Here is a 26,327-nt window from a genome sequence, read left to right on the forward strand (position 1 = left end):
GAATAAAGCTAAGAACACATGTGTTCATATGCAACAGTGGAGCGTGTCTCTCTCCCACACAAAGAATGCTAGGATCCGATTTTATTCAAACAAAAACGAAAATAAAAACAAACAGACGCTCCAAGTAAAGCACATAAGATGTGACTGAATTAAAATATAGTTTCACTAGAGGTGACCTGATAAGTTGTCGATGAAGAAGGGGATGCCTTGGGCATCCCCAAGATTAGATGCTTGAGTCTTCTTAAAATATGCGAGGATGAACCACGGGGGCATCCCCAAGCTTAGACTTTTCACTCTTCTTGATCATATTGTATCATCCTCCTCTCTTGACCCTTGAAAACTTCCTCCACACCAAACTCGAAACAAACTCATTAGAGGGTTAGTGCATAATTCATATATTCAGAGGTGACATAATCATTCTTAACACTTCTGGACATTGCACAAAGGTACTGAAAGTTAATGGAACAAAGAAATTCATCAAACATAGCAAAACAGGCAATGCGAAATAAAAGGCAGAATCTGTCAAAACAGAACAGTCCGTAAAGATGAATTTTTTAGGGGCACTTAACTTGCTCAGATGAAAATTCTCAAATTGAATGAAAGTTGCGTACATATCTGAGGATCATGCACGTAAATTGGCAGATTTTTCTGAGTTACCTACAGAGAACCCTGCCCAAATTCGTGACAACAAAAAATCTGTTTCTGCGCAGTAATCCAAATCTAGTATTGACTTTACTATCAAAGACTTTACTTGGCACAACAATGCAATAAAATAAAGATAAGGAGAGGTTGCTACAGTAGTAACAACTTTCAAGACTCAAATATAAAACGAAGTGCTGTATTAAAATAATGGGTTGTCTCCCATAAGCGCTTTTCTTTAACGCCTTTCAGCTAGGCACAGAAAGTGTGAATCAAGTGTTATCAAGAGATGAAGCATCAACATTATTACCTTGGGCTTTATGCCTACCCTTCTTACTATTTTTCTTACTCTTTGGTTTAGGGAATACATGGCCGCCTCCCGGTGTAGAGGTGAATTTTAGGGTGCCTTTTCCCACATCTATGATTGCTCCCAATAGTTTCAACAGGGATCTTCCAAGTGTGATTTGTCCTGTTCCTACACATTCAATAACAAGATAATCAGTGGATACCGTTCTTCCAAGAATGGTTGTGAACACACCCTCGGCTATTCCCTTAGGAATTATAACAGAGTTATCAGTAAGAGTTATTCCTTCTCCACCTTCAGTAAGTCCCCAGAGTGTCAAAGATTCATAAATACTCTTAGGCATAAGGCAAAATTCAGACATAATATCACAATGAGCATAAAAAGTTTCACCACCAATAGCAATTTTAACGGTAGGGTCCCACATTGAAGGTTCAGAGTTTACTAAAACATGATCAAGACGCTCACGCATCTGACCATACCTTTCTTTAAAGCAAGATGTATTTGTTTCAAGAGTGTTTAATCTATTATAAATACTAATAAGAGATGAATCAAAATTATTAGCTGAACTATGTGATGCAACCAATTTCTTTATGGCATTAAAAGCTCGATCCCCATCGCAATGAAGGAAATCTCCTCCCACTACAGCATCCAAGGCATATCTATAACGAATCATAAGCCCAAAATAAAAGTTGCTAAGGAGCAAACTTAGAGTCATTTGAGGTTCAGCTTTACGATAAGAATCAAAAAATTCTAGACCAAGCATCTTTAAAACTCTCCTCATCCCCTTGTTTAAAAGTAAAGATTAATTCATGAGGTGGAGAAGTAACAGGTTCAGAGCTAGACATGATAACAAAATAAACTAAATGCAAGTAGCTAAATTTTTTGTGCTTTTGATATAGGAAGTAAACAAGACAGTAAATAAGGTAATGCAAGTAACTAATTTTTGTGTGTTTTTAATATGAAGAACGCAAACAAGATAGTAAATAAAATAAAGTAAAGCAAGACAAAAACAAAGTAAAGAGATTGGAAGTGGGAGACTCCCCTTGCAGCGTGTCTTGATCTCCCCGGCAACGGCGCCAGAAATTTAGCATGATACGCGTAAAGCACACGTCCGTTGGGAACCCCAAGTGGAAGGTATGATGCGTATAGAAGCAAGTTTCCCTCAGTAAGAAACCAAGGTTTATCGAACCAGTAGGAGCCAAGAAGCACGTTGAAGATTGATGGCGGCGAAGTGTAGTGCGGCGCAACACCAGGGATTCCGGCGCCAACGTGGAACCTGCACAACACAATCAAAGTACTTTGCCCCAACGTAACAGTGAGGTTGTCAATCTCACCGGCTTGCTGTAACAAAGGATTAGATGTATAGTATGGAAGATGATGTTTGTTTGTGAAGAAAAGTAAAGAACAAGTATTGCAGTAGATTGTATTTCAGATGTAAAGAATGGACCGGGGTCCACAGTTCACTAGTGGTGTCTCTCCCATAAGATAAATAGCATGTTGGGTGAACAAATTACAGTTGGGCAATTGACAAATAAAGAAGGCATAACAATGCACATACATATATCATGATGAGTACTATGAGATTTAATCAGGGCATTACGACATAGTACATAGACCGCTATCCAGCATGCATCTATGCCTAAATAGTCCACTTTCAGGTTATCATCCGAACCCCTTCCGGTATTAAGTTGCAAGCAACAGACAATTGCATTAAGTATGGTGCGTAATGTAATCAACACAAATATCCTTAGACAAAGCATTGATGTTTTATCCCTAGTGGCAACAAGCACATCCACAACCTTAGAACTTTCCGTCACTCGTCCCAGATTCAATGGAGGCATGAACCCACTATCGAGCATAAATACTCCCTCTTGGAGTTACAAGTATCAACTTGGCCGAGCCTCTACTAGCAACGGAGAGCATGCAAGAACATAAACAACATATATGATAGATTGATAATCAACTTGACATAGTATTCAATATTCATCGGATCCCAACAAACACAACATGTAGCATTACAAATAGATGATCTTGATCATGATAGGCAGCTCACAAGATCTAACATGATAGCACAATGAGGAGAAGACAACCATCTAGCTACTGCTATGGACCCATAGTCCAGGGGTGAACTACTCACACATCGATCCGAGGCGATCATGGCGATGAAGAGCCCTCCGGGAGATGATTCCCCTCTCCGGCAGGGTGCCGGAGGCGATCTCCTGAATCCCCCGAGATGGGATTGGCGGCGGCGGCGTCTCTGGAAGGTTTTTCGTATCGTGGTTCTCGGTACAGAGGGTTTCGCGACGAAGGCTTTAAGTAGGCGGAAGGGCGGAGTCGGAGGAGTCACAGGGGCCCCACACGCTAGGGCCACGCGGGCCCCCCTTAGGCCGTGCCGCCCTAGTGTGACGGCGCCCCGTGGCCCCACTTCGTTTCTCCCTCGGTCTTCTGGAAGCTTCGTGGAAAAATAAGCCCCTGGGCGTTGATTTCGTCCAATTCCGAGAATATTTCCTTACTAGGATTTACGAAACCAAAAAACAGCAGAAAACAACAATCGGCTCTTCGGCATCTCGTCAATAGGTTAGTGCCGGAAAATGCATAATAATGACATATAATGTGTATAAAACATGTGAGTATCATCATAAAAGTAGCATGGAACATAAGAAATTATAGATACGTTTGGGACGTATCATCGGACAAAAAGCTGGACGTGAAGCTGGACATGGAGCTGGCCATGAAGCTGGACAAGAAGACATCCCATGGAAGCGCGAGGGAGGAGAGGGAGGCATGCGCGAGGGGAGAAGACGAAGTCCAGGCCGCGCCAGGCCCGGTCTGACCGGCCGGCGCGCCCGGTCCCAGGCCCGGTTCAACCGGGAGCCTGACCGGCCCAGCCCGGCGCCGACCGGATCCTCTGTTGGTGCCAACCGTGCACTATACAGTATGCACGGAACCGTATCCCGGTCACCACCCGGTGCCAGGCCCGGTTTCAACCGGCCTGACCCGGTCCTAGGCCCGGTCGACCGGCTCTTGAGCCGGCCGTATCCGAGTCTGTCTCGACCAGATCCCGATTTGGGTCGGTATTTCTTGTATTTTCTCGAACCCTGGTCGTCCTGAACCCCTATATAACTGCCCAGGACGCCCCCAAATTAGGTTTAGACCACGTTTAAGATAAACCCTGGTCGGCGGCTACGTGCGCAAGTGTGTGGAGTTGCGAATATCTTGCAGGATTGAGAGTTGTTGCATTGGCAACAGGGAACAATCGAGAGATCTCGTTGTGTCATACAAGTTATCATCCACTTCATCATCAAGTTATCTCCGCTGTGTTCATCCAGTGCTCATCATCACCATCGTTGCTTACTGAGAAGATCGGGCCACCCCTTATCATCTTGGTATCAGATTTCAGTGTTTCCTCGGTAAGCCATCCACAATCCACCCCATAGTTGAGTTGAGTGTTGTTCCTATCCAGAAAAAGCCAAAAATATTAGGGTTAGGATTTGCCATAGTCTTAAATTGCACTAATTTCGATTTTTAGTTGCTTTTCGTAGTTGTTTTTGCGTATCTTTTTCTTCCATCTAGTATTGTTAGGGTTTGTGTTTCCGCTATCATCTAGTTTTCAGTTTATTTCTCCGAGTCCACAGAGCATACAGTGTGCTTGTTCCCAACCATAGACACATCCTTTCGATATACATGACTAGGAACTTTTCCAAAAGAGACTAGTTTTACCGCTCGACAGGCTACTCGTTAGGTTTTCGGTGCTTTGCAATTTCTGTTGGCCGTGTTACAAGGAGAAGAGTCGTGAAATCAAAAAAAAATTACTGTAGCTACAGTAACCGTGAGAAATAGAGAAAAAGAAAAAGTGATTAAAAAAAGAGTGAAAAAAAGAGTGAAGTGCTAGTAAGATCAAGTGAAGGCCTAGTTTACTTTTCTGCACATGTAGTTGAGCAATCTTGTGGCTGTTTCGTTGAGCTTTGCTAGTGTCTCTCGAGTGCATTGCAACCTTTCCATCCATATAGTTGCATTGCCACATTTATCGCCTTGTTTGAGTATCATTGGTTGTCTACGGTCAGCGCTAGAGCTTGTTATTGGTGCAAATAGGTAGCCCACCTACAGCCCCACATATACCCTTGATATTCGCTTCGCTACATCCGTGCACTAATCGTCACTACAAGTGGTAAGCAATACTAATTCACTTTGGAGCGGTAAGATCTCCTTTTCTTATCAGTTTTGAGCGAGTTGTGAGAGTACCACCATATATATTTGTTTTAGTGCACTAACCTACTAACCATGTCTTCTAGTGATGAGAAAATTATTAACCAGAAAAACAAGGATGCTGCTGATGTGATGACATGGAGGGAGTATGAGGCTCTTCGTAATGAGATGCGACGTGAATTCCGCATTCAGGACGAAGAACTAAAGAAGACCGTTGATGAGGTTTCTAAAAAGCTGGATACTACTAATGAGACTGTCAATGCTATGCAAGATCAAATGACGGATATTCAGCGCAATATTCAAGCTTTAACACTCGTTGTCGATAATTTGACCCAATAACAACAACACCGTGAGAATGAAGATGTTGAGCTTCAAGATGAGGCACATGGTGTTGGTCGTGGTGTTGGCTGTGGTAACCGTGGTCGTGGTTTTGTTGAACTCGGACGCCATGGTCATGGGTTTGAGGAAGAAGATGGATTGGGTAAGCCAAAGTTCTCGATACCTAAATTTGAAGGAGGAGCTGATGTTGAAGAATATCTCTCTTGGGAGATGAAGATTGAGAAGTTATGGCGCTTACATAATTACACTGAAGATAGGAAGATCAAGCTTGCTTCTTCCGAATTTGATGGCTATGCATTGCGTTGGTGGGATGGACTTGTTCGTGCTCGTGAAGAAGATGGTGAGCTGCCTATTATCACATGGCGTGCTATGAAGGCGGCAATGCAAGCTCGTTTCGTGCCCACTAATTATTTGCGATCTATATATGATAAGTTGACCCTATTGCGACAAGGTGTGAAGACTGTTGATACTTATTTCATGGAGATGGAGATGCTTATGCAGCGTGGCCGTGTCCGTGAGTCACTTGAGATGACAATGCAGCGTTTTCTCAATGGTTTGAAGTATGATATCAAAGGAATTATTCGTCATTACAGTTACACCACTATGAATGAGTTGCTACATCATGCAAGAGAAGCTGAATCACAGTTGGCTGAAGAAGCACAAGTTAAAGGTCGTGCTACGGGAGCTGGGCGCTACACGCCTAGGGCGCCCCCATCTACGGCGCCGGCGCCATCTTCGCGCTCCGCACCTTATTCTACTCCATCTAACAAGCCGATCTCCAATGTGTCCAACACAAAGAAGCCCGAACCTGCTGCAAGTACGAGTGGTTCTAGCATGTCTAATGCGTGCAACCGTGATATGAATTGTCATACATGTGGTGGCAAGGGTCACTTCAAGAGAGATTGTCCTAACCGCAAAGTCATGATTATCAATGAGGACAATGAGTATGAGACTGGAGATGATGTTGATCCATATGCTCCAGAAGATGATGACTATGACAGTGATGGTGTAGATGCTTATCCGTCTGAAGCTCGCCCTATTGTTGTGTCTCAGCGTGCTCTTAATGTGTTGCCAAGTGCATCTACTCAGCGCTGCAATTTGTTCCAAACAAAGGCTTTAGTTGGTCCTGACAAGGCTAGCAAGGTCATTATTGATGGCGGAAGTTGCCGCAATTTAGCAAGCAAGGATTTGTATACCAAGCTGAAGTTGAAGTATCTACGACACCCGCATCCATACTATATTCAGTGGTTGAGCGACAATGGTGAGATGAAGGTAAACCACATGGTGCGTGTTGAGTTTGAGATTGGACCGTATAAGGATTCCATTGATTTTGATGTGGTTCCTATGACGGTGTGTCACCTACTATTGGGTCGGCCTTGGCTCTATGATCGTTCTGTGCAACATAATGGCCGAGCCAATACATATCACTTGGAGTTCAAGGGCAAGAAAATCAACTTGCAGCCTATGTCACCACATCAAATTGTCAATGAATCTCGTCAGAAAGTTGAAGTAAACTTGGAGGATGCACCTCTAGATAGGCTAGAGAGTTGTAATACCGTGAGTGATATAACGAAAAGTGAGAGAGTGAATTCCTTAGTCTTATTAGCCACCAAAGAAGATATGAGAGAATTTAGTGAGGATCCTACAGCCATGCCTCTTGTGCTCATGTACAGGGGTACGGTTTTGGTTTCTAACGACATGACCCCTATTCATCTTGGTGTTTCTAATGTGTTGCAGGAATTCAGCGACGTGTTTCCGGAGGAGGTGCCCGCAGGACTACCACCATTGCATGGTATTGAGCATCAAATTGACTTGATCCCCGGAGCTTCGCTGCCCAATAGGGCGCCATATAGGACGAATCCCGAAGAGACGGAGGAGATAGAGAAGCAAGTACAAGCGCTACTCGATAAAGGTTATATCCGCATAAGCCTTAGTCATTGTGTTGTTCCTGTTATTCTAGTTCCTAAGAAATATGGTACATGGCGCATGTGTGTAGATTGTAGAGCGATAAACAATATTACTATTCGATATCGTCATCCTATTCCCCGTTTAGAGGATATGCTAGATGAATTGAGTGGTGCTGCTGTTTTCTCTAAAAATGATTTGCGTAGTGGTTATCATCAAATTAGGATGAAAGAGTGGGACGAATGGAAAACAGCCTTTAAAACAAAATTTGGTTTATATGAGTGGTTAGTAATGCCTTTTGGTTTGACTAATGCACCTAGCACTTTCATGAGACTGATGAACCATGTTTTGCGTGATTTTATTGGCAAGTTTGTGGTTGTATACTTTGATGACATATTAATCTACAGCCGCAATGAATCTGATCATACTATACATATTCGACATGTTTTACAAGTGTTGCGTGATAATAAACTCTATGGTAATCTTGAGAAGTGCACATTTTGCAAAGATAAGGTCATATTTACAGGTTACGTTGTCTCTAAGCATGGAGTAGAAGTAGATGTGTCTAAAATTGAAGCAATTCAAAATTGGCCTACTCCCATGAATGTGAGTCAAGTAAGAAGTTTTCATGATCTAGTTGGGTTTTATAGAAGATTTGTGCCCAATTTTAGTACTATTGCTGCACCTTTGAATGATTTGAATAAAAAGGGTGTTGTCTTTGAGTGGGGCGCAACCCAAGATCATGCTTTTGATGAACTGAAACGATTGTTAACTTCTGCACCGTTGCTTGCACTTCCTGATTTCAATAAACAATTTGGGGATTAAATGTGATGCTAGTGGTATGATACGCGTTCAACACGCGTCCGTTGGGAACCCCAAGAGGAAGGTGTGATGCGTACAGCGGCAAGTTTCCCTCAGTATGAAACCAAGGTTATTGAACCAGTAGGAGCCAAGAAGCACGTTGAAGGTTGATGGCGGCGGGATGTAGTGCGGCGCAACACCAGAGATTCCGGCGCCAACGTGGAACCTGCACAACACAACCAAAGTACTTTGCCCCAACGAAACGGTGAGGTTGTCAATCTCACCGGCTTGCTGTAACAAAAGATTAACCGTATTGTGTGGAAGATGATTGTTTGCGAGAAAACAGCGAGAACAAGTATTGCGATAGATTGTATTTCGGTAAAGAGAATTGGACCGGGGTCCACAGTTCACTAGAGGTGTCTCTCCCATAAGATAAACGAGCATGTTGGGTGAACAAATTACAGTTGGGCAATTGACAAATAAAGAGGGCATGACCATGCACATACATATCATGATGAGTATAGTGAGATTTAATTGGGCATTACGACAAAGTACATAGACCGCCATCCAACCGCATCTATGCCTAAAAAGTCCACCTTCGAGGTTATCATCCGAACCCCTCCGGTATTAAGTTGCAAAGCAACGGACAATTGCATTAAGTATGGTGCGTAATGTAATCAACAACTACATCCTTAGACATAGCATCAATGTTTTATCCCTAGTGGCAACAACACAACACAACCTTAGAACTTTACGTCACTCGTCCCGAGTGTCAATGCGGGCATGAACCCACTATCGAGCATAAATACTCCCTCTTGGAGTTACAAGCATCTACTTGGCCGGAGCATCTACTAGTAACGGAGAGCATGCAAGATCATAAACAACACATAGATATAACTTTGATAATCAACATAACAAGTATTCTCTATTCATCGGATCCCAACAAACGCAACATATAGAATTACAGATAGATGATCTTGATCATGTTAGGCAGCTCATAAGATCCGACAATGATAGCACAATGGGGAGAAGACAACCATCTAGCTACTGCTATGGACCCATAGTCCAGGGGTAGACTACTCACACATCACTCCGGAGGCGACCATGGCGGCGTAGAGTCCTCCGGGAGATGAATCCCCTCTCCGGCAGGGTGCCGGAGGCGATCTCCTGGATCCCCCGAGATGGGATCGGCGGCGGCGGCGTCTCAGTAAGGTTTTCCGTATCGTGGCTCTCGGTACTGGGGTTTCGCGACGGAGGCTTTAAGTAGGCGGAAGGGCAGGTCAGGAAGGGGCACGAGGGCCCCACACCCTAGGTCGGCGCGGCCAGGGCCTGGGCCGCGCCGCCCTATGGTGTGGCCCCCTCGTGGCCCCACTTCATCTCCTCTTCGGTCTTCTGGAAGCTTCGTGGCAAAATAGGACCCTGGGCGTTGATTTCGTCCAATTCCGAGAATATTTCGTTACTAGGATTTCGAAACCAAAAACAGCAGAAAACGACAGAATCGGTACTTCGGCATCTTGTTAATAGGTTAGTTCCAGAAAATGCACAAATATGACATAAAGTGTGCATAAAACATGTAGATAACATCAATAATGTGGCATGGAACATAAGAAATTATCGATACGTCGCAGACGTATTAGCATCCTCAAGCTTAGTTCTGCTCGTCCCGAGCAGGTAAAACGATAACACAGATAATTTCTGGAGTGACATGCCATCATAATCTTGATCATACTATTTGTAAAGCATATGTAGTGAATGCAGCGATAAAAACAATGTATATGACATGAGTAAACAAGTGAATCATATAGCAAAGACTTTTCATGAATAGCACTTCAAGACAAGCATCAATAAGTCTTGCATAAAAGTTAACTCATAAAGCAATAATTCAAAGTAAAGACATTGAAGCAACACAATGGAAGATTAAGTTTCAGCGGTTGCTTTCAACTTATAACATGTATATCTCATGGATATTGTCAACATAGAGTAATATAACAAGTGCAATATGCAAATATGTAGGAATCAATGCACAGTTCACACAAGTGTTTGCTTCTTGAGGTGGAGAGAAATAGGTGAACTCGACTCAACATTAAAAGTAAAAGAATGGTCCTTCATAGAGGAAAAGCATCGATTGCTATATTTGTGCTAGAGCTTTGATTTTGAAAACATGAAACAATTTTGTCAACGGTAGTAATAAAGCATATGAGTTATGTAAATTATATCTTACAAGTTGCAAGTCTCATGCATAGTGTACTAATAGTGCCCGCACCTTGTCCTAATTAGCTTGGACTACCGGATCTTTGCAATGCACATGTTTTAACCAAGTGTCACAATGGGGTACCTCCATGCTTGCCTCGTACAAAGGTCTAAGGAGAAAGCTCGCATTTTGGATTTCTCGCTTTTGATTATTCTCAACTTAGACATCCATACCGGGACAACATGGACAACGAGATAATGGACTCCTCTTTAATGCATAAGCATGTGGCAACAATTATTATTCTCATATGAGATTGAGGATATATGTCCAAAACTGAAACTTCCACCATGAATCATGGCTTTAGTTAGCGGCCCAATGTTCTTCTCTAACAATATGCATGCTCCAACCATAAAGGTGGTAGATCTCTCTTACTTCAGAAAAGACGGACATGCATAGCAACTCACATGATATTCAACAAATAATAGTTGATGGCGTCCCCAGAAAACATGGTTATCGCACAACAAGCAACTTAATAAGAGATAAAGTGCATAAGTACATATTCAATACCACAATAGTTTTTAAGCTATTTGTCCCATGAGCTATATATTGTAAAGGTGAATGATGGAATTTTAAAGGTAGCACTCAAGCAATTTACTTTGGAATGGCGGAAAATACCATGTAGTAGGTAGGTATGGTGGACACAAATGGCATAGTGGTTGGCTCAAGGATTTTGGATGCATGAGAAGTATTCCCTCTCGATACAAGGTTTAGGCTAGCAAGGCTTATTTGAAACAAACACAAGGATGAACCGGTGCAGCAAAACTCACATAAAAGACATATTGTAAACATTATAAGACTCTACACCGTCTTCCTTGTTGTTCAAACTCAATACTAGAAATTATCTAGACCTTAGAGAAACCAAATATGCAAACTAAATTTTAGCATGCTCTATGTATTTCTTCATTAATGGGTGCAAAGCATATGATACAAGAGCTTAAACATGAGCACAATAATTGCCAAGTATCACATTACCCAAGACATTTATAGCAATTACTACATGTATCATTTTCCAATTCCAACCATATAACAATTTAACGAAGAAGAAACTTCGCCATGAATACTATGAGTAGAAACTAAGGACATACTTGTCCATATGCTACAGCGGAGCGTGTCTCTCTCCCATAAAGTGAATGCTAGGATCCATTTTATTCAAACAAAACAAAAAACAAAAACAAACCGACGCTCCAAGCAAAGCACATAAGATGTGATGGAATAAAAATATAGTTTCAGGGGAGGAACCTGATAATGTTGTCGATGAAGAAGGGGATGCCTTGGGCATCCCGAAGCTTAGATGCTTGAGTCTTCTTGATATATGCAGGGGTGAACCACCGGGGCATCCCCAAGCTTAGAGCTTTCACTCTCCTTGATCATGTTGCATCATACTCCTCTCTTGATCCTTGAAAACTTCCTCCACACCAAACTTAGAACAACTCATTAGAGGGTTAGCGACAATAAAAATTAACATATTCAGAGGTGACACAATCATTCTTAACACTTCTCGACATTGCATAAAGCTACTGGACATTAGTGGATCAAAGAAATTCATCCAACATAGCAAAAGAGGCAATGCGAAATAAAAGGCAGAATCTGTCAAAACAGAACAGTTCGTATTGACGAATTTTATCGAGGCCCCAGACTTGCTCAAATGAAAATGTTCAAATTGAATGAAAGTTGCGTACATATCTGAGGATCATGCACGTAAATTGGCTTAATTTTCTGAGCTACCTACAGGGAGGTAGACCCAGATTCGTGACAGCAAAGAAATCTGTTTCTGCGCAGTAATCCAAATCTAGTACTTACTTTTCTATCAAAGACTTTACTTGGCACAATAAAACACTAAACTAAGATAAGGAGAGGTTGCTACAGTAGTAAACAACTTCCAAGACACAAAATAAAAACAAAGTACTGTAGGTAAAAACATGGGTTGTCTCCCACAAGCGCTTTTTTTTAACGCCTTTCAGCTAGGCGCAGAAAGTGTGTATCAAGTATTATCAAGAGATGAAGCGTCAACATCATAATTTGTTCTCATAATAGAATCAAAAGGTAACTTCATTCTCTTTCTAGGGAAGTGTTCCATACCTTTCTTGAGAGGAAATTGATATTTTATATTACCTTCCTTCATATCAATAGTAGCACCAACAGTTCGAAGAAAAGGTCTTCCCAATATGATAGGACAAGATGCATTGCATTCAATATCCAAGACAACAAAATCAACGGGGACAAGGTTATTGTTAACGGTAATGCGAACATTATCAACTCTCCCCAAAGGTTTCTTTGTAGAATGATCAGCAAGATTAACATCCAAATAACAATTTTTTAGTGGTGGCAAGTCAAGCATATTATAAATTTTCTTAGGCATAACAGAAATACTTGCACCAAGATCACATAAAGCATTACAATCAAAATCTTTAACCTTCATCTTAATGATGGGCTCCCAACCATCCTCTATCTTTCTAGGAATAGAAGCTTCGCGCTCTAGTTTCTCTTCTCTAGCTTTTATGAGAGCATTTGTAATATGTTGCGTGAAAGCCAAATTTATAGCACTAGCATTAGGACTTTTAGCAAGTTTTTGCAAGAACTTTATAACTTCAGAGATGTGGCAATCATCAAAATTCAAACCATTATAATCTAAAGCAATGGGATCATCATCCCCAATGTTGGAAAAAATTTCAGCAGTTTTATCACGAGCGGTTTCAGCAGTTTTAGCAGTTTCAGGCAGTTTCTCGCGCTTTGCATTAGAAGTGGAAACATTGCTAACACCAATTTTTTTATTAGTATTAGTAGGAGGTGCAGCAACATGTGTAGCATTAGCATTACTAGTGGTGGTAATTGTCCAAACTTTAGCTACATTCTTCTCTTTAGCTAGTTTTTCATTTTCTTCTCTATCCCACCTAGCACGCAATTCAGCCATTAATCTTATATTCTCATTAATTCTAACTTGGATGTCATTTGCTGTAGTAACAATTTTATTATGATGATTTTCATTAGGCATAACTTTCGATTTCAAAAGATCAACATCAATGACGAAGACTATCGACTTTAGAAGCAAGTATATCAATTTTCCCAAGCTTTTCTTCAACAGATTTGTTAAAAGCAGTTTGTGTACTAATAAATTCTTTAAACATGGCTTCAAGTCCAGGGGGTGAACTCCTATTATTGTTGTAAGAATTCCCATAAGAATTACCATAGCCGTTGCCATTATTATAAGGATATGGCCTATAGTTGTTACTAGAATTGTTCCGGTAAGCATTGTTGTTGAAATTATTATTTTTAATGAAGTTTATATCAACATGTTCTTCTTGTGCAACCAATGAAGCTAATGGAACATTATTAGGATCAATATTAGTCCTATCATTCACAAGCATAGACATAATAGCATCAATCTTATCACTCAAGGAAGAGGTTTCCTCGACAGAATTTACCTTCTTACCTTGTGGAGCTCTTTCCATGTGCCATTCAGAGTAATTGATCATCATATTATCAAGAAGCTTTGTTGCTTCACCAAGAGTGATGGACATAAAGGTACCTCCAGCAGCTGAATCCAATAAATTCCGTGAAGAAAAATTTAGTCCTGCATAGAAGGTTTGGATGATCATCCAAGTAGTCAGTCCATGTGTTGGGCAATTTTTAACCAAAGATTTCATTCTTTCCCAAGCTTGAGCAACATGTTAAGTATCTAATTGTTTAAAATTCATTATGCTACTCCTCAAAGATACAATTTTAGCAGGGGGATAATATCTACCAATAAAAGCATCCTTGCATTTAGTCCATGAATCAATACTATTCTTAGGCGAGAGATAGCAACCAATCTTTAGCTCTTCCTCTTAATGAGAAAGGGAACAATTTTAATTTAATAATATCACCATCTACATCCTTATACTTTTGCATTTCACATAATTCAACAAAATTATTAAGATGGGCAGCAGCATCATCAGAACTAACACCAGAAAATTGCTCTCGCATAACAAGATTCGAGTAAAGCAGGTTTAATTTCAAAGAATTCTGTTGTAGTAGCGAGGTGGAGCAATAGGTGTGCATAAGAAATCATTATTATTTGTGGTTGTGAAGTCACACAACTTAGTATTTTCAGGGTTGGCCATTTTAGCAACAGTAAATAAAGCAAACTAGATAAAGTAAATGCAAGTAAATAATTTTTTTTGTGTTTTTGATATAGCAAACAAGATAGCAAATAAAGTAAAACTAGCAACTAATTTTTTTGTATTTTGATTTAGTGCAGCAAACAAAGTAGTAAATAAAACTAAGCAAGACAAAAACAAAGTAAAGAGATTGAGAAGTGGAGACTCCCCTTGCGGCGTATCTTGATCTCCCCGGCAACGGCGCCAGAAAAAGTCGCTTGATACGCGTTCAACACGCGTCCGTTGGGAACCCCAAGAGGAAGGTGTGATGCGTACAGCGGCAAGTTTCCCTCAGTATGAAACCAAGGTTATCGAACCAGTAGGAGCCAAGAAGCACGTTGAAGGTTGATGGCGGCGGGATGTAGTGCGGCGCAACACCGGAGATTCCGGCGCCAACGTGGAACCTGCACAACACAAACAAAGTACTTTGCCCCAACGAAACGAGTGAGGTTGTCAATCTCACCGGCTTGCTCGTAACAAAGGATTAACCGTATTGTGTGGAAGATGATTGTTTGCAGAAAACGAGTAGAACAAATATTGCGATAGATTGTATTTCGAGTAAAGAGAATTGGACCGGGGTCCACGAGTTCACTAGAGGTGTCTCTCCCATAAGATAAACGGCATGTTGGGTGAACAAATTACGGTTGGGCAATTGACAAATAAAGAGGGCATGACCATGCACATACATATCATGATGAGTATAGTGAGATTTAATTGGGCATTACGACAAAGTACATAGACCGCCATCCAACCGCATCTATGCCTAAAAAGTCCACCTTCGAGGTTATCATCCGAACCCCCTCCGGTATTAAGTTGCAAAGCAACGGACAATTGCATTAAGTATGGTGTGTAATGTAATCAACAACTACATCCTTAGACATAGCATCAATGTTTTATCCCTAGTGGCAACGAGCACAACACAACCTTAGAACTTTCGTCACTTGTCCCGAGTGTCAATGCGAGCATGAACCCACTATCGAGCATAAATACTCCCTCTTGGAGTTACAAGCATCTACTTGGCCAGAGCATCTACTAGTAACGGAGAGCATGCAAGATCATAAACAACACATAGATATAACTTTGATAATCAACATAACAAGTATTCTCTATTCATCGGATCCCAACAAACGCAACATATAGAATTACAGATAGATGATCTTGATCATGTTAGGCATCTCACAAGATCCGACAATGATAGCACAATGGGGAGAAGACAACCATCTAGCTACTGCTATGGACCCATAGTCCAGGGGTAGACTACTCACACATCACTCCGGAGGCGACCATGGCGGCGTAGAGTCCTCCGGGAGATGAATCCCCTCTCCCGGCGGGTGCCGGAGGCGATCTCTGGATCCCCCGAGATGGGATCAGCGGCGGCGGCGTCTCAGTAAGGTTTTCCGTATCGTGGCTCTCGGTACTGGGGGTTTCGCGACGGAGGCTTTAAGTAGGCGGAAGGGCAGGTCAGGAAGGGGCACGAGGGCCCCACACCCTAGGTCGGCGCGGCCAGGGCCTGGGCCGCGCCGACCTAGGGTGTGGCCCCCTCGTGGCCCCACTTCGTCTCCTCTTCGGTCTTCTGGAAGTTTCGTGGCAAAATAGGACCCTGGGCGTTGATTTCGTCCAATTCCGAGAATATTTCGTTACTAGGATTTCGAAACCAAAAACAGCGAGAAAACGACAAGCGGCACTTCGGCATCTTGTTAATAGGTTAGTTCCAGAAAATGCACAAATATGACATAAAGTGTGCATAAAACATGTAGATAACATCAATAATGTGGCATGGAACATAAGAAATTATCGATACGTCGGAGACGTATCATGGTATTGGAATTGGTGGTGTGTTGATGCAAGAGGGTCGCCCAATTGCATATTTTTCTGAGAAACTTTCTGGTGCTAAGTTAAACTATCCTATATATGATAAAGAATTGTATGCTTTAATTAGAGTTCTTGAGGTTTGGCAACATTAGTTGTGGCCAAAAGAATTTATCATACATTCTGACCATGAAGCTTTAAAATATTTGAAAGCTCAATCTACTTTGCATATGCGTCTTGCTAAGTGGGTTGAGTTCATTGAGTCTTTTCCATACATTATTAAGCATAAGAAGGGAAAAGATAATATTGTTGCCGATGCTCTATCTAGAAAAAATATGCTATTAACTCAACTTGATGTTAAAATTCCTGGATTAGAAATACTATGTGATTTGTATGCTACTGATCATGATTTTGCTGAACCATATCGCTTGTGTTCTATTGGTAAAGCATGGGAAAAATATCACATACATGATGTGTTCTTGTTTAGAGCTAACAAATTATGTGTTCCAGAATCGTCTGTGCGTTTGCTCTTATTGCAGGAATCTCATGTTGGAGGTTTGATGGGTTACTTTGGGCGTGAGAAGACGCTACTCATGCTAGCTGACCATTTTTATTGGCCAAAGATGAGGCGGGATGTGGACAGATATGTGAAGAGGTGCATTACTTGCAACAAGTCCAAGTCCAAGCTGAAGTCTCACGGTTTGTATACTCCTTTACCGGCACCTACTACACCTTGGGAAGACATTAGTATGGATTTTGTGTTGGGTTTGCCGCGTACTAAGAGAGGCCATGATTCTATATTTGTGGTAGTGGATAGATTCTCTAAGATGTCACATTTTATTGCCTGCCACAAGAGCAACGATGCGTCGCATATTGCTAACATGTTTTTCAGGGAGATTGTACGTCTACATGGAGTCCCGAAGACTATTGTTTCTGATCGTGACGTGAAGTTTATGAGCTACTTCTGGAAGACGCTTTGGAGAAAGCTAGGGACGAAGCTACTTTTCAGTACTACTTGTCATCCCCAAACTGATGGTTAAACTGAAGTGGTGTAGAACATTGTCACAACTGTTGAGATCCATGATCAAGAATTACCTGAAGGAGTGGGAAGATTGTGGATTTTTCTTACAACAAGGCGGTACATTCTACCACATAGTTGTGTCCCTTTGAGGTGGTGTATGGTTTCAAACCCATTACTCCGCTTGATTTGTTGCCTCTACCCATACATGAGAGAGTCAATATGGAGGCATCCAAGAGGGCAATTCTTTCAATGTGGCTGATTTGACACCATATGACGGAGAAGACCATGGAGCGTCGAGGTCGACGCCTTTTGAAGGGGGGAGATGATGAGGACATCCCTACGACACTAATACCTCCGTCATTGCAAGATGAAGACGATGCTGATGTGAAGCTCAAGTCCAATGAAGTCAGGACTGGACCAATGACACGAGCTCGTGCGAAGCTACTTAAACAACAGGTGAACTTGTTCCTAAGTGATACTTTGATCGATGAGAACTTTATACTGCCTAAGTCCTATTACTTATGTATGATCAGGTATGAGGAGGGAGCAAGCATTGCACGAGGAGGAGAGGAGCAGCTGGACAAAAAGCTGGACGTGAAGCTGGACATGGAGCTGGCCATGAAGCTGGACAAGAAGACATCCCATGGAAGCGCGAGGGAGGAGAGGGAGGCATGCGCGAGGGGAGAAGAAGAAGTCCAGGCCGGCGCCAGGCCCGATCTGACCGGCCGCCATGCCAGCGCGCCCGGTCCCAGGCCCGGTTCTACCGGGAGCCTGACAGGCCCATCCCGGCGCCGACCGGATGCTCAGCTGGTGCCAACCGGGCACTATCCAGTATGCCCGGAACCGTAGCCCAGTCACCACCCAGCGCCAGGCCCGGTTTCAACCGGCCTGACCCGGTCCCAGGCTCGGTCGACCGGCTCCTGAGCCGGCCGTATCCGAGTCTGTCTCGACCAGATCCCGATCTGGGTCGGTTATTCTTGTATTTTCTCGAACCCTGGTTGTCCTGAACCCCTATATAAGTGCCTAGGACGCCCCCAAATTAGGTTTAGACCACGTTTAAGATAAACCCTAGTTCGTAGTTGATTGCTTTGCAACTCTATTGAATTCCTACACCATATTGCTTTGATTTGGTGTATACCCTGAAAGTCTTGTGTGATCTGTTGTTCCATTGGGAATTAGACGGTTGCAACTTACCGCTTCGTGGTCGGCTGCTACGTGCGCAAGTGTGTGGAGTTTCGAATATCTTGCAGGGTTGAGAGCTATTGTATTGGCAATAGGGACCAATCGAGAGATCTCGTTGCGTCATACAAGTTATCATCCACTTCATCATCAAGTTATCTCCGCTGTGTTCATCCAGTGATCATCATCACCACCGTTGCTTACTGAGAAGATCGGGCCACCCCTTATCATAAGGGCATGGTTAGGAGTTGGTTGATCAACACTATCTACTACATTGGGAAGATGAAGAAGATTGACATCATGTACTATATGTACAATGAGATGATTCAATGTGTGATTGAGAACAAGTGTTGCATATATGCTTCCTATATTCAGTTGCTCATTGAGGATGGCATTGGTATTACTATGGCAAAAAACTTCTTGAGGATTAAGCACGAGGCTCTTTGCATCTCTCTTCCAGTGAGTGCGAGGGAGAAGAAGGCCAATTCCACCAACTCAAAGCTCTGCATGAACGAAAAAGGTCCGGGTGTGGAAGAAGCCTTCCTCAATACTCGTGGTTTGGAAATCAAGGAATCTTGGAAGACCAAGCTCAGGAAGATCTTTTTTCAAGGCATTGACATCAAGGACCAAAAATATGCACTTCGTCAAGAGAACAAGATCATTCGATGCCAAAACAAGGAAATAATGAGGAATATGGGCATTCCCACTACTAGTGTCTCCAAGGATAATCTCACCGCTTCGGATGAGTGGAAGGGAAAGTACACCGATTGGGATAATGATGCATCTTCTTCAAGGCAAGCTGTCGCACCTGGACGTGAAGAAATCTAAAAGAAGGATGAGCATGGAGAAGATGAGTACGCCGAGTGATATTCATGGGCACATCACTCTCTTACTTTTTGGTGTCTCGATGCCAAAGGGGGTGAAGAGGTATATTATGTTGCCATCATGGATTTGCTTTATCCATGGGAGTTGCATCTCTTTGCCTCTATCATTTGCCTCACATTTTATCATTTGAAGTTAAACTAGTTTCCTTATGTTGAGTTTGAGAATGTTTGAACTATTTGGCCACCGTATGGTTATTGTAAGACATATTATTATGGCTGGTTATATATGTGGTCAAGACTATGGTGAGCTATCATCTATCATTTCATAGTATTTTCTGGATGTATTGCTATGTCTTTACTTTGTGATATTCATAAGCATGGTTATTGTCGTGGATATGCTAACTACGTGTATCACGATAGGGCCTTGATTCCGGCAAACCCGGGTTGCTCAATAATTCTAGACAAGCAGCTGGACCTCGCCATTGTTGTGAGGATTCCGAAGATGGGTAGATTGTGTGTCCCCGTCCTGGTGACTCCTCTCCCTATGGCTCCCCTCTCTCTCCCCTTTACGAGGATCCTCTCACCGGAGTATCATCGAATACGCAACGGGAGTTATAATGTTATTTACTCTCCATAATGCTTGTTGTGTCCATCTAGTGCAATGGTTAGGCTTCTTGTTATTAACTATATTTCTCTAGTTGTTCGTTATAAATCCGGGAGCTTTTGATCCTAGTGTGTGCATTTTGTATTCAAAAGCAATTCTCTTAAGTAGTACACACATCTAGGATAGCCCCTCTATATTTTGTAAACACTTTTTCTATCATATACTATGTGGTTGAAAATCCATGTGTTGTCATCAAACACCAAAAAGGGGGAGATTGAAAGGGCATTTTGTCCCCTAAGTTGGTTTTGATCTTTGTTAGCAACACTTGGATACTAACCGTTTGCTTGAGCATGACTAGTTGATTCTAAATTGAGAAAACGGAGTGGAGTATTCCTGGTTTCATGAAGCATTGTGATGGGAAGCCCGACATTTTTGTTTTCTGTTTGTAGCTATAGGCTTCATGTACTATAAAGAGGGGATAACAAGAGGTTGGAACGGTGGTTTTCTGATCCGTTACACTTCCTATAAACCACCTATGGCCATACTTATAATTTCCTAGGTAAAAATCTTGTCGTTGGGCTTGCGAAGAATGTCGTGGGCATGTTGGCGCGCTCCTACCGAAGTGGTCCTGCCATCCAAGACCAACCAGCCCGGAGTGGTTTGTCCTAGGTCTATGATATGGCCAATGCACTTGGCATCCTTGAAGTATTGTAACCGATATTGTTCCGGCCGTCCCGGACCAGTCCGGCCCAGGCGACAGGTCTAGCGAGCGGGAAAACTGCCTTCTTTTCTGAACGACTAGAATTCACCCCCACCTATAAAACAAGGTCTTTGTTCCTCCTTGCAGCTTTGCTGACCCGCCTATCTCTCTCCACCATTACTACACCTCATAAATAATCTAGTTCTCCTTCACTAGCCACCCAAACAGCTTGATGCTTTGAGGAATGAAGGAGAAGCTCTATTTCTACAATCCTACCAAAACGATTGTTACCATCGCTCAAATACATTTTGAATCTTGTTACTCCTGGGTTCTTTTGAGCCCTAGGCGGAAGAGGTAGTCTCGAAGCTAGTTCTATGTGTAAAGCTTCGTGGGCGTCTTTTGGGAGCCTGCAATTTGGTTGTGGATGTGTGCCCTAAACTTTGTGTAAAGGTTTCGGTTACCACCTTGAAGGCTGTCCCTCAGTGGAGCATGAGGTACCCTTTGTGGTTTGCTCACCGGAGAATAGGACGAGGCCTTTGTGGTGTTGGTTGGCCTCGTGACACCACACCCCTCTAACGCAAACGAATTCCTCTCAAAGGGAAGGAACTACTGTAATCAGCCCTCGGAGCATGAGGTACCCTTTGTGGTTTGCTCACCAAAGAATAGGACGAGGCCATTGTGGTGTTGGTTGGCCTTCGTGGCACCACACGCCTCCAATGCAAACGTAATTGCTCTCAAAAGGAAGGAAATACGGGAATCAACCCTTGTCTCTCTACGTGATTCACTCCCGGTTACCTCTATAATTTTATCGCACTTTACCACTTGTATTGTGTATCTTATGTGTTTGCTTGTATATTTTCATATAGGTAAATTAACATAGTTGCATATCTAGAGAATTTACTTTTTGTGTCAAACCTAAATTGAAAAAGAATTAAAATTTTATTAGCAACTATTCATCCCCTCTCTAGGGACCCATATGATCATTTCAATGGCGGAAAAAACAAGCTCAAGAGTTATGTACATTTGTGGAATACGGCCGCTTAAGTAGGTACCCTAAAAATCCAACTATTATGTGCAGAAAACGCCATAGGGCTGAAAGTTCCGACTAGACTAAAAGACTGCCCAAATGCTACCTTAGGACTAATCTCTGGAAATAGTGAAAACCTCATAGTAACGAAAGATAGCCAAAAATCACATTTGCAGATGTAGCACCGAAAGTAAGGCGGAACTCTGTTTACAAAAACACCAAAAACTTGAGATTGGAAACTCCGATTGAGGTGAAACCAATTTTCTTGGAAAGATAATGACAAGAGATACCCCACAAAATCTTAGTAACAAGTATGGGTGATTTTTTCATGAAATTATAGGTGATAACCTCCTCCAATGAAAACCAATAAAAACTCCAATATCGAAAAAGCAATAAGTTTTTCGTATGAAATCCATTTTAATGAACTAGCGCTTGTCATGAGAATAACCACAAGCTCTAAGTCACCATACGAATAATGACAAAATAACAACCAAGAAAGAAGATGCCAAATATGCAAAGGTTTGAGCTCTCTCTGAACAATTAATACGATCAAGTTACTCACTTGAGAGCCCTCTTGATAGTACGGATAACAATCCTACAAACAAGTCTCCCAACTAACACCACGAGACCGGTGAGGGAGAAATGCTAAAAGGAACAAACATTTTCTTTAAGCATTCCACTTGATCTTAGTGGTGAAGATATTGACCGCTCCATTTTCTTGATTGTCTTGCTTAGTGAATTCTTCCAAATTGCCCCCCTATACTCCACTATGGGAGAGCATCTTCTTTGGCACATCTTCACATATCCAAGATTACCATATGGATGTCAAGCTCAAGCATATGCTCTCTTCTAGATGACTCATATCTTGAACTTCAACTTGAACTTGCACTTCATTTCACTTCGTTATGTTGATATGTTTGATCTTCTCATGACTATCACCTTGGTCATCACTTTATCTTCTTTAATTTCTCCTTCTTTCAACTTTGAAGCCAACATGTAATTCCAGCATTGGCTTTGTACAAAACCTACAAGTGTAACTCGATGTAAACATTAGTACATAGGGATTATCATTAATTACCAAAACCACACATGGGGGCTCCATGCACTTTCAGACACTCTCCTTGCTTTTAGGTAAGGGCGGCGACCGCACCTTATTTGTGGGGGGCATCAAGTCTTCCCCCTCTCCCAAGAAGTCCCCCTCCTCTGGCCTCCTATATAAACCCACACCCCTCTCTCATGCACCTCCCTAGACGGTGAAGCTCTATGGGATTGCTTAACTGGACGCGTGGATACTGACTGAGAAATCGTCTGTTTGATCTGAAGGAGCAAGAAGGAGATATCCTCGTGGTCGGGAGGATTTTCCTAGCTACGGGGATCGCTCAGTTCAGAGTCGTCATCGAGCACTTCCACTTCAATCTAGGTGAGTTAACCTAGATCTAATCTCTTTGTAGCATCTCCATATTTATATCTTGGTGGTTCGTGTAGTATAGAACTTTTGTCTTCTATGCACATAATCCAACATCGTAGAGGCTCGATTTGTAGCTCGATTGGAGGCTCAGTTGGGAGGAATCAACAGGGGGACGAAGCCGGAGCCGCACCGGGAGGTGTCGAGGCAGGGTGGCCCACACTGACGACTAGGCTGCAACGGTGGAGCCGAGGGCGTGGTCAGGGATAGAGGTGGTCTTCGAAGAGTGGGTCGGTCTTGGGAGTGGAGTGTGGTGGTCTCGGGAGAGGCGGGCAGCCGTTGAAAATTTTCCATCATTATAGTTGGGTTCGCGTTTGTGTGCTTTTGGGGGTATTCGACGGTACAATAAGGTGTGCCGCAATCTTTTAACTATAAATGGTAGACAACACGTTTTGGGCATGTGTGGTTTCTAGCCATAATTTTCCAAGCCAAATTTGATAGCCGCATGTGTTTGCTTTTTGCCACACTTTATCTTGCCACATTTTATTCCATATATGGTCCATTTGTCATAGACTGAACATTTGTACGGAAGTTTGGTTTTAATATTTTAAGCCACACACTTTAGTGGCTAACCATACTTTAACTTGGCAAATTGTGGCTAGAACAAATAGACCCGTTGAATAGTGGCCGGAAACTCAAAATGGATGCTGAGCTACATATAGAATTTTATTTTCAAACATTTGAAATTAGTAGTTTGAAGTTTCAATAAGAAACGAAACAAAAATATGAATGTAGCCAATGATGTATTTTACAAACATGCAAAATCTCAATACGAATTACTTTGTATTTTAGGCTATTCAAAATCACTATAAAGTTTGTTAGACTTTTCATTTTTTATAGTCTAGAATATAAAGTATTCCGTATTGAGTTTCTACATGTTTGTAGTATACATCACTAGCAATCTGTACAATATTTTCCCGATGTTTTAATCTTCAGAACATGATTTTGAATGTTTCAAAATAAGGTATAGCTCGGTTTTCGTTTGTCCACTCCCCATGTTGGGTAATCCGGTCGACGCTGATTTTATCTTCACCTGCATCTCTTTTTGGGCCAAACCTCAATGCTTTGTGCAATACTGTTTTTGTTGTCGTTGATGTTTTTAATTTATGATACTTATATGAATTTTTGCTACTACAACTTGTTCGGTGATGTACCCGCAAAAAAAAAACTTGTTCGGTGATGCTCCGACGTGCGTGACGAGGATGAAGATGATGGTGGAACCCAGCGATGGGCAAGTGGGACACGAGTTATACGGCATTTGATTGCGTGACGACGCGCTGCCAAACAATCTACCGCAAACGTCCGAAAAAAAGAACACTTTCTTTTACGTTCCGTTCTGGCATGGTATGGCCGATGGAACAGCTGCCACGTCTCGTGCCCAACTGACACGTACGTATCGGCGTATCGCCCCAGAAGAAAAGAGATCCGACCACGCTTTCCTGTTCCTGGGCTCCAAGATGCAAGTACGAAACGGCCTAAATAAAACATGGCCCACCTTAAAAGGCAAGCCCAGCCAACCACAGGTCCTAAAATTCATATGAGACAAGATTTTGGAGCAATGGCGATCTTGGAGGTGACTTAGGTCTGGACTCTGGAGCGCCGCTGACGCCGCCGGCTGCTCTTCCGGTGCCGGCCGAGGCATCGTGGTACTTTTCCCGTCTGGGGTTTCTCTTCCTCTCCTTGGACGCTGTTCACGGTTGAGTATTTTTCCCTCCCCTGGATCCGTCTGGCGGTGAGGTTTGGAGATTGATTTGGAGTTTGATTGAGTTTTTGCGAAGGGTTTTGAGGAGATTCGACCTTGCCTGACTGGTTTGGCGCCTGGGCAGAAGGTCTGCTAAACCAGAAGCGAACGAAAGGTGCCCAGCTGGGCACGGAAGGCGTCAACCAAGCTGCATCGGCGGGCTCCCTCGAGGAGTACTGCCGGGTCCAATGAGTCTGTTGGTTTGGAATTGTCGTGGCTTGGGCAACGACGCGACAATTCGCGAACTTCGCAACTTAGTTGCGCTAAACCGCCCCTCGGTGTTGTGTGTAATTGAAACTCAAATTCAGAGAAACCGAAGTTCTCTAGGGTTTGATAATTGTTTCGCTGTGAGTAGCGATGGTCATAGTGGAGGTTTAGCGATGTACTGGAACAACCATTTTGGAATGGAATTGATCCACTTTTCGCAGTATCATATTGACATGATTGTATCTGAACCTGAAAAGGTTGCATGGAGACTGACATGCATATATGGAGAGGCAGAAAGGCACTTACGTCAGAAAACATGGGATCTGATGAAGTTTCTATGCACGGAATCAGACCTCCCATGGATATGTGTCGGGGATTACAATGAAGTGCTCAGACCTGAAGAACATCTTGGCATCGGTGACAGGGATCCAGCGCAGATGAGAGGCTTTCGTGAAGCGGTCGATGTTTGCGGCCTCATTGACCATGGCTATATTGGCCGTGATTGGACATTTGAAAAAAAGGTTAGAGGTGGTACCTATACGAGGGTTCGTCTGGATCGTGGCCTAGCTACGCTACCATGGTGGGAACGATTCCCAGATGCAGTTGTCCGACATCTTACGGCGGCGAAATCTGACCATTGCCCTCTACTGGTTGTTCTAGAACGTGTGGAGAGTAGCCATACTGGAGCTGATCGTCCAAATCAGTTCCGCTATGAGCTTATGTGGGAATCTCATGAATCGTTTCATCCATTCATTGAGGAAAGATGGAAAGACAAGGTGCGGGCTGCAACTATGTGTGAGGTAACATCAAAATTACAAACCTTATCTGGAGAATTAAAAAGCTGGAGCAATGATGTTTTTGGTCATGTTAGAAAGGAGATACACCAGCTCACGGAGAGGTTGGCAATACTTAGAGATGATCCTCGCCGCACGGGACCATCACATGAGGAGATAAAAATATGTGACCGAATTGTGGAATTAAATCACCGCGAGGAGATCATGTGGCGACAGAGGTCCAGGGTTCAGTGGCTCCGCGAGGGTGACAATAACACGAAGTTCTTCCACCAGAAAGCATCCATCCGAAAACGCAAAAACCGTATTGAGCAGCTTACTAGGGTGGATGGTTCGGTTACAGAAGATGTGGAGGAGATGTGATCCATGACTAAAAGC

General features: G+C 42.7%; 1 protein-coding gene across 1 annotated transcript in view; it reads left to right on the plus strand.

Moving 5' to 3' along the window:
- LOC124664947 (uncharacterized protein K02A2.6-like) overlaps nucleotides 1-16,974 on the plus strand; it is a gene marked incomplete at its 3' end in the record, with an annotated part of 34,839 nt that extends 17,865 nt beyond the window's left edge. The window contains exons 2-4 of the mRNA XM_047202358.1: nucleotides 7,220-7,757; nucleotides 7,920-8,003; nucleotides 16,604-16,974. Coding sequence (XP_047058314.1) covers nucleotides 7,220-7,757; nucleotides 7,920-8,003; nucleotides 16,604-16,974 — 993 coding nt within the window. The remainder of the gene's footprint in view (nucleotides 1-7,219; nucleotides 7,758-7,919; nucleotides 8,004-16,603) is intronic.
- Nucleotides 16,975-26,327: the final 9,353 nt, after the last annotated feature.

This window comes from Lolium rigidum, chromosome 6 (genome assembly GCF_022539505.1).
Source record: "Lolium rigidum isolate FL_2022 chromosome 6, APGP_CSIRO_Lrig_0.1, whole genome shotgun sequence".
NCBI classification, from domain to species: domain Eukaryota; kingdom Viridiplantae; phylum Streptophyta; class Magnoliopsida; order Poales; family Poaceae; genus Lolium; species Lolium rigidum.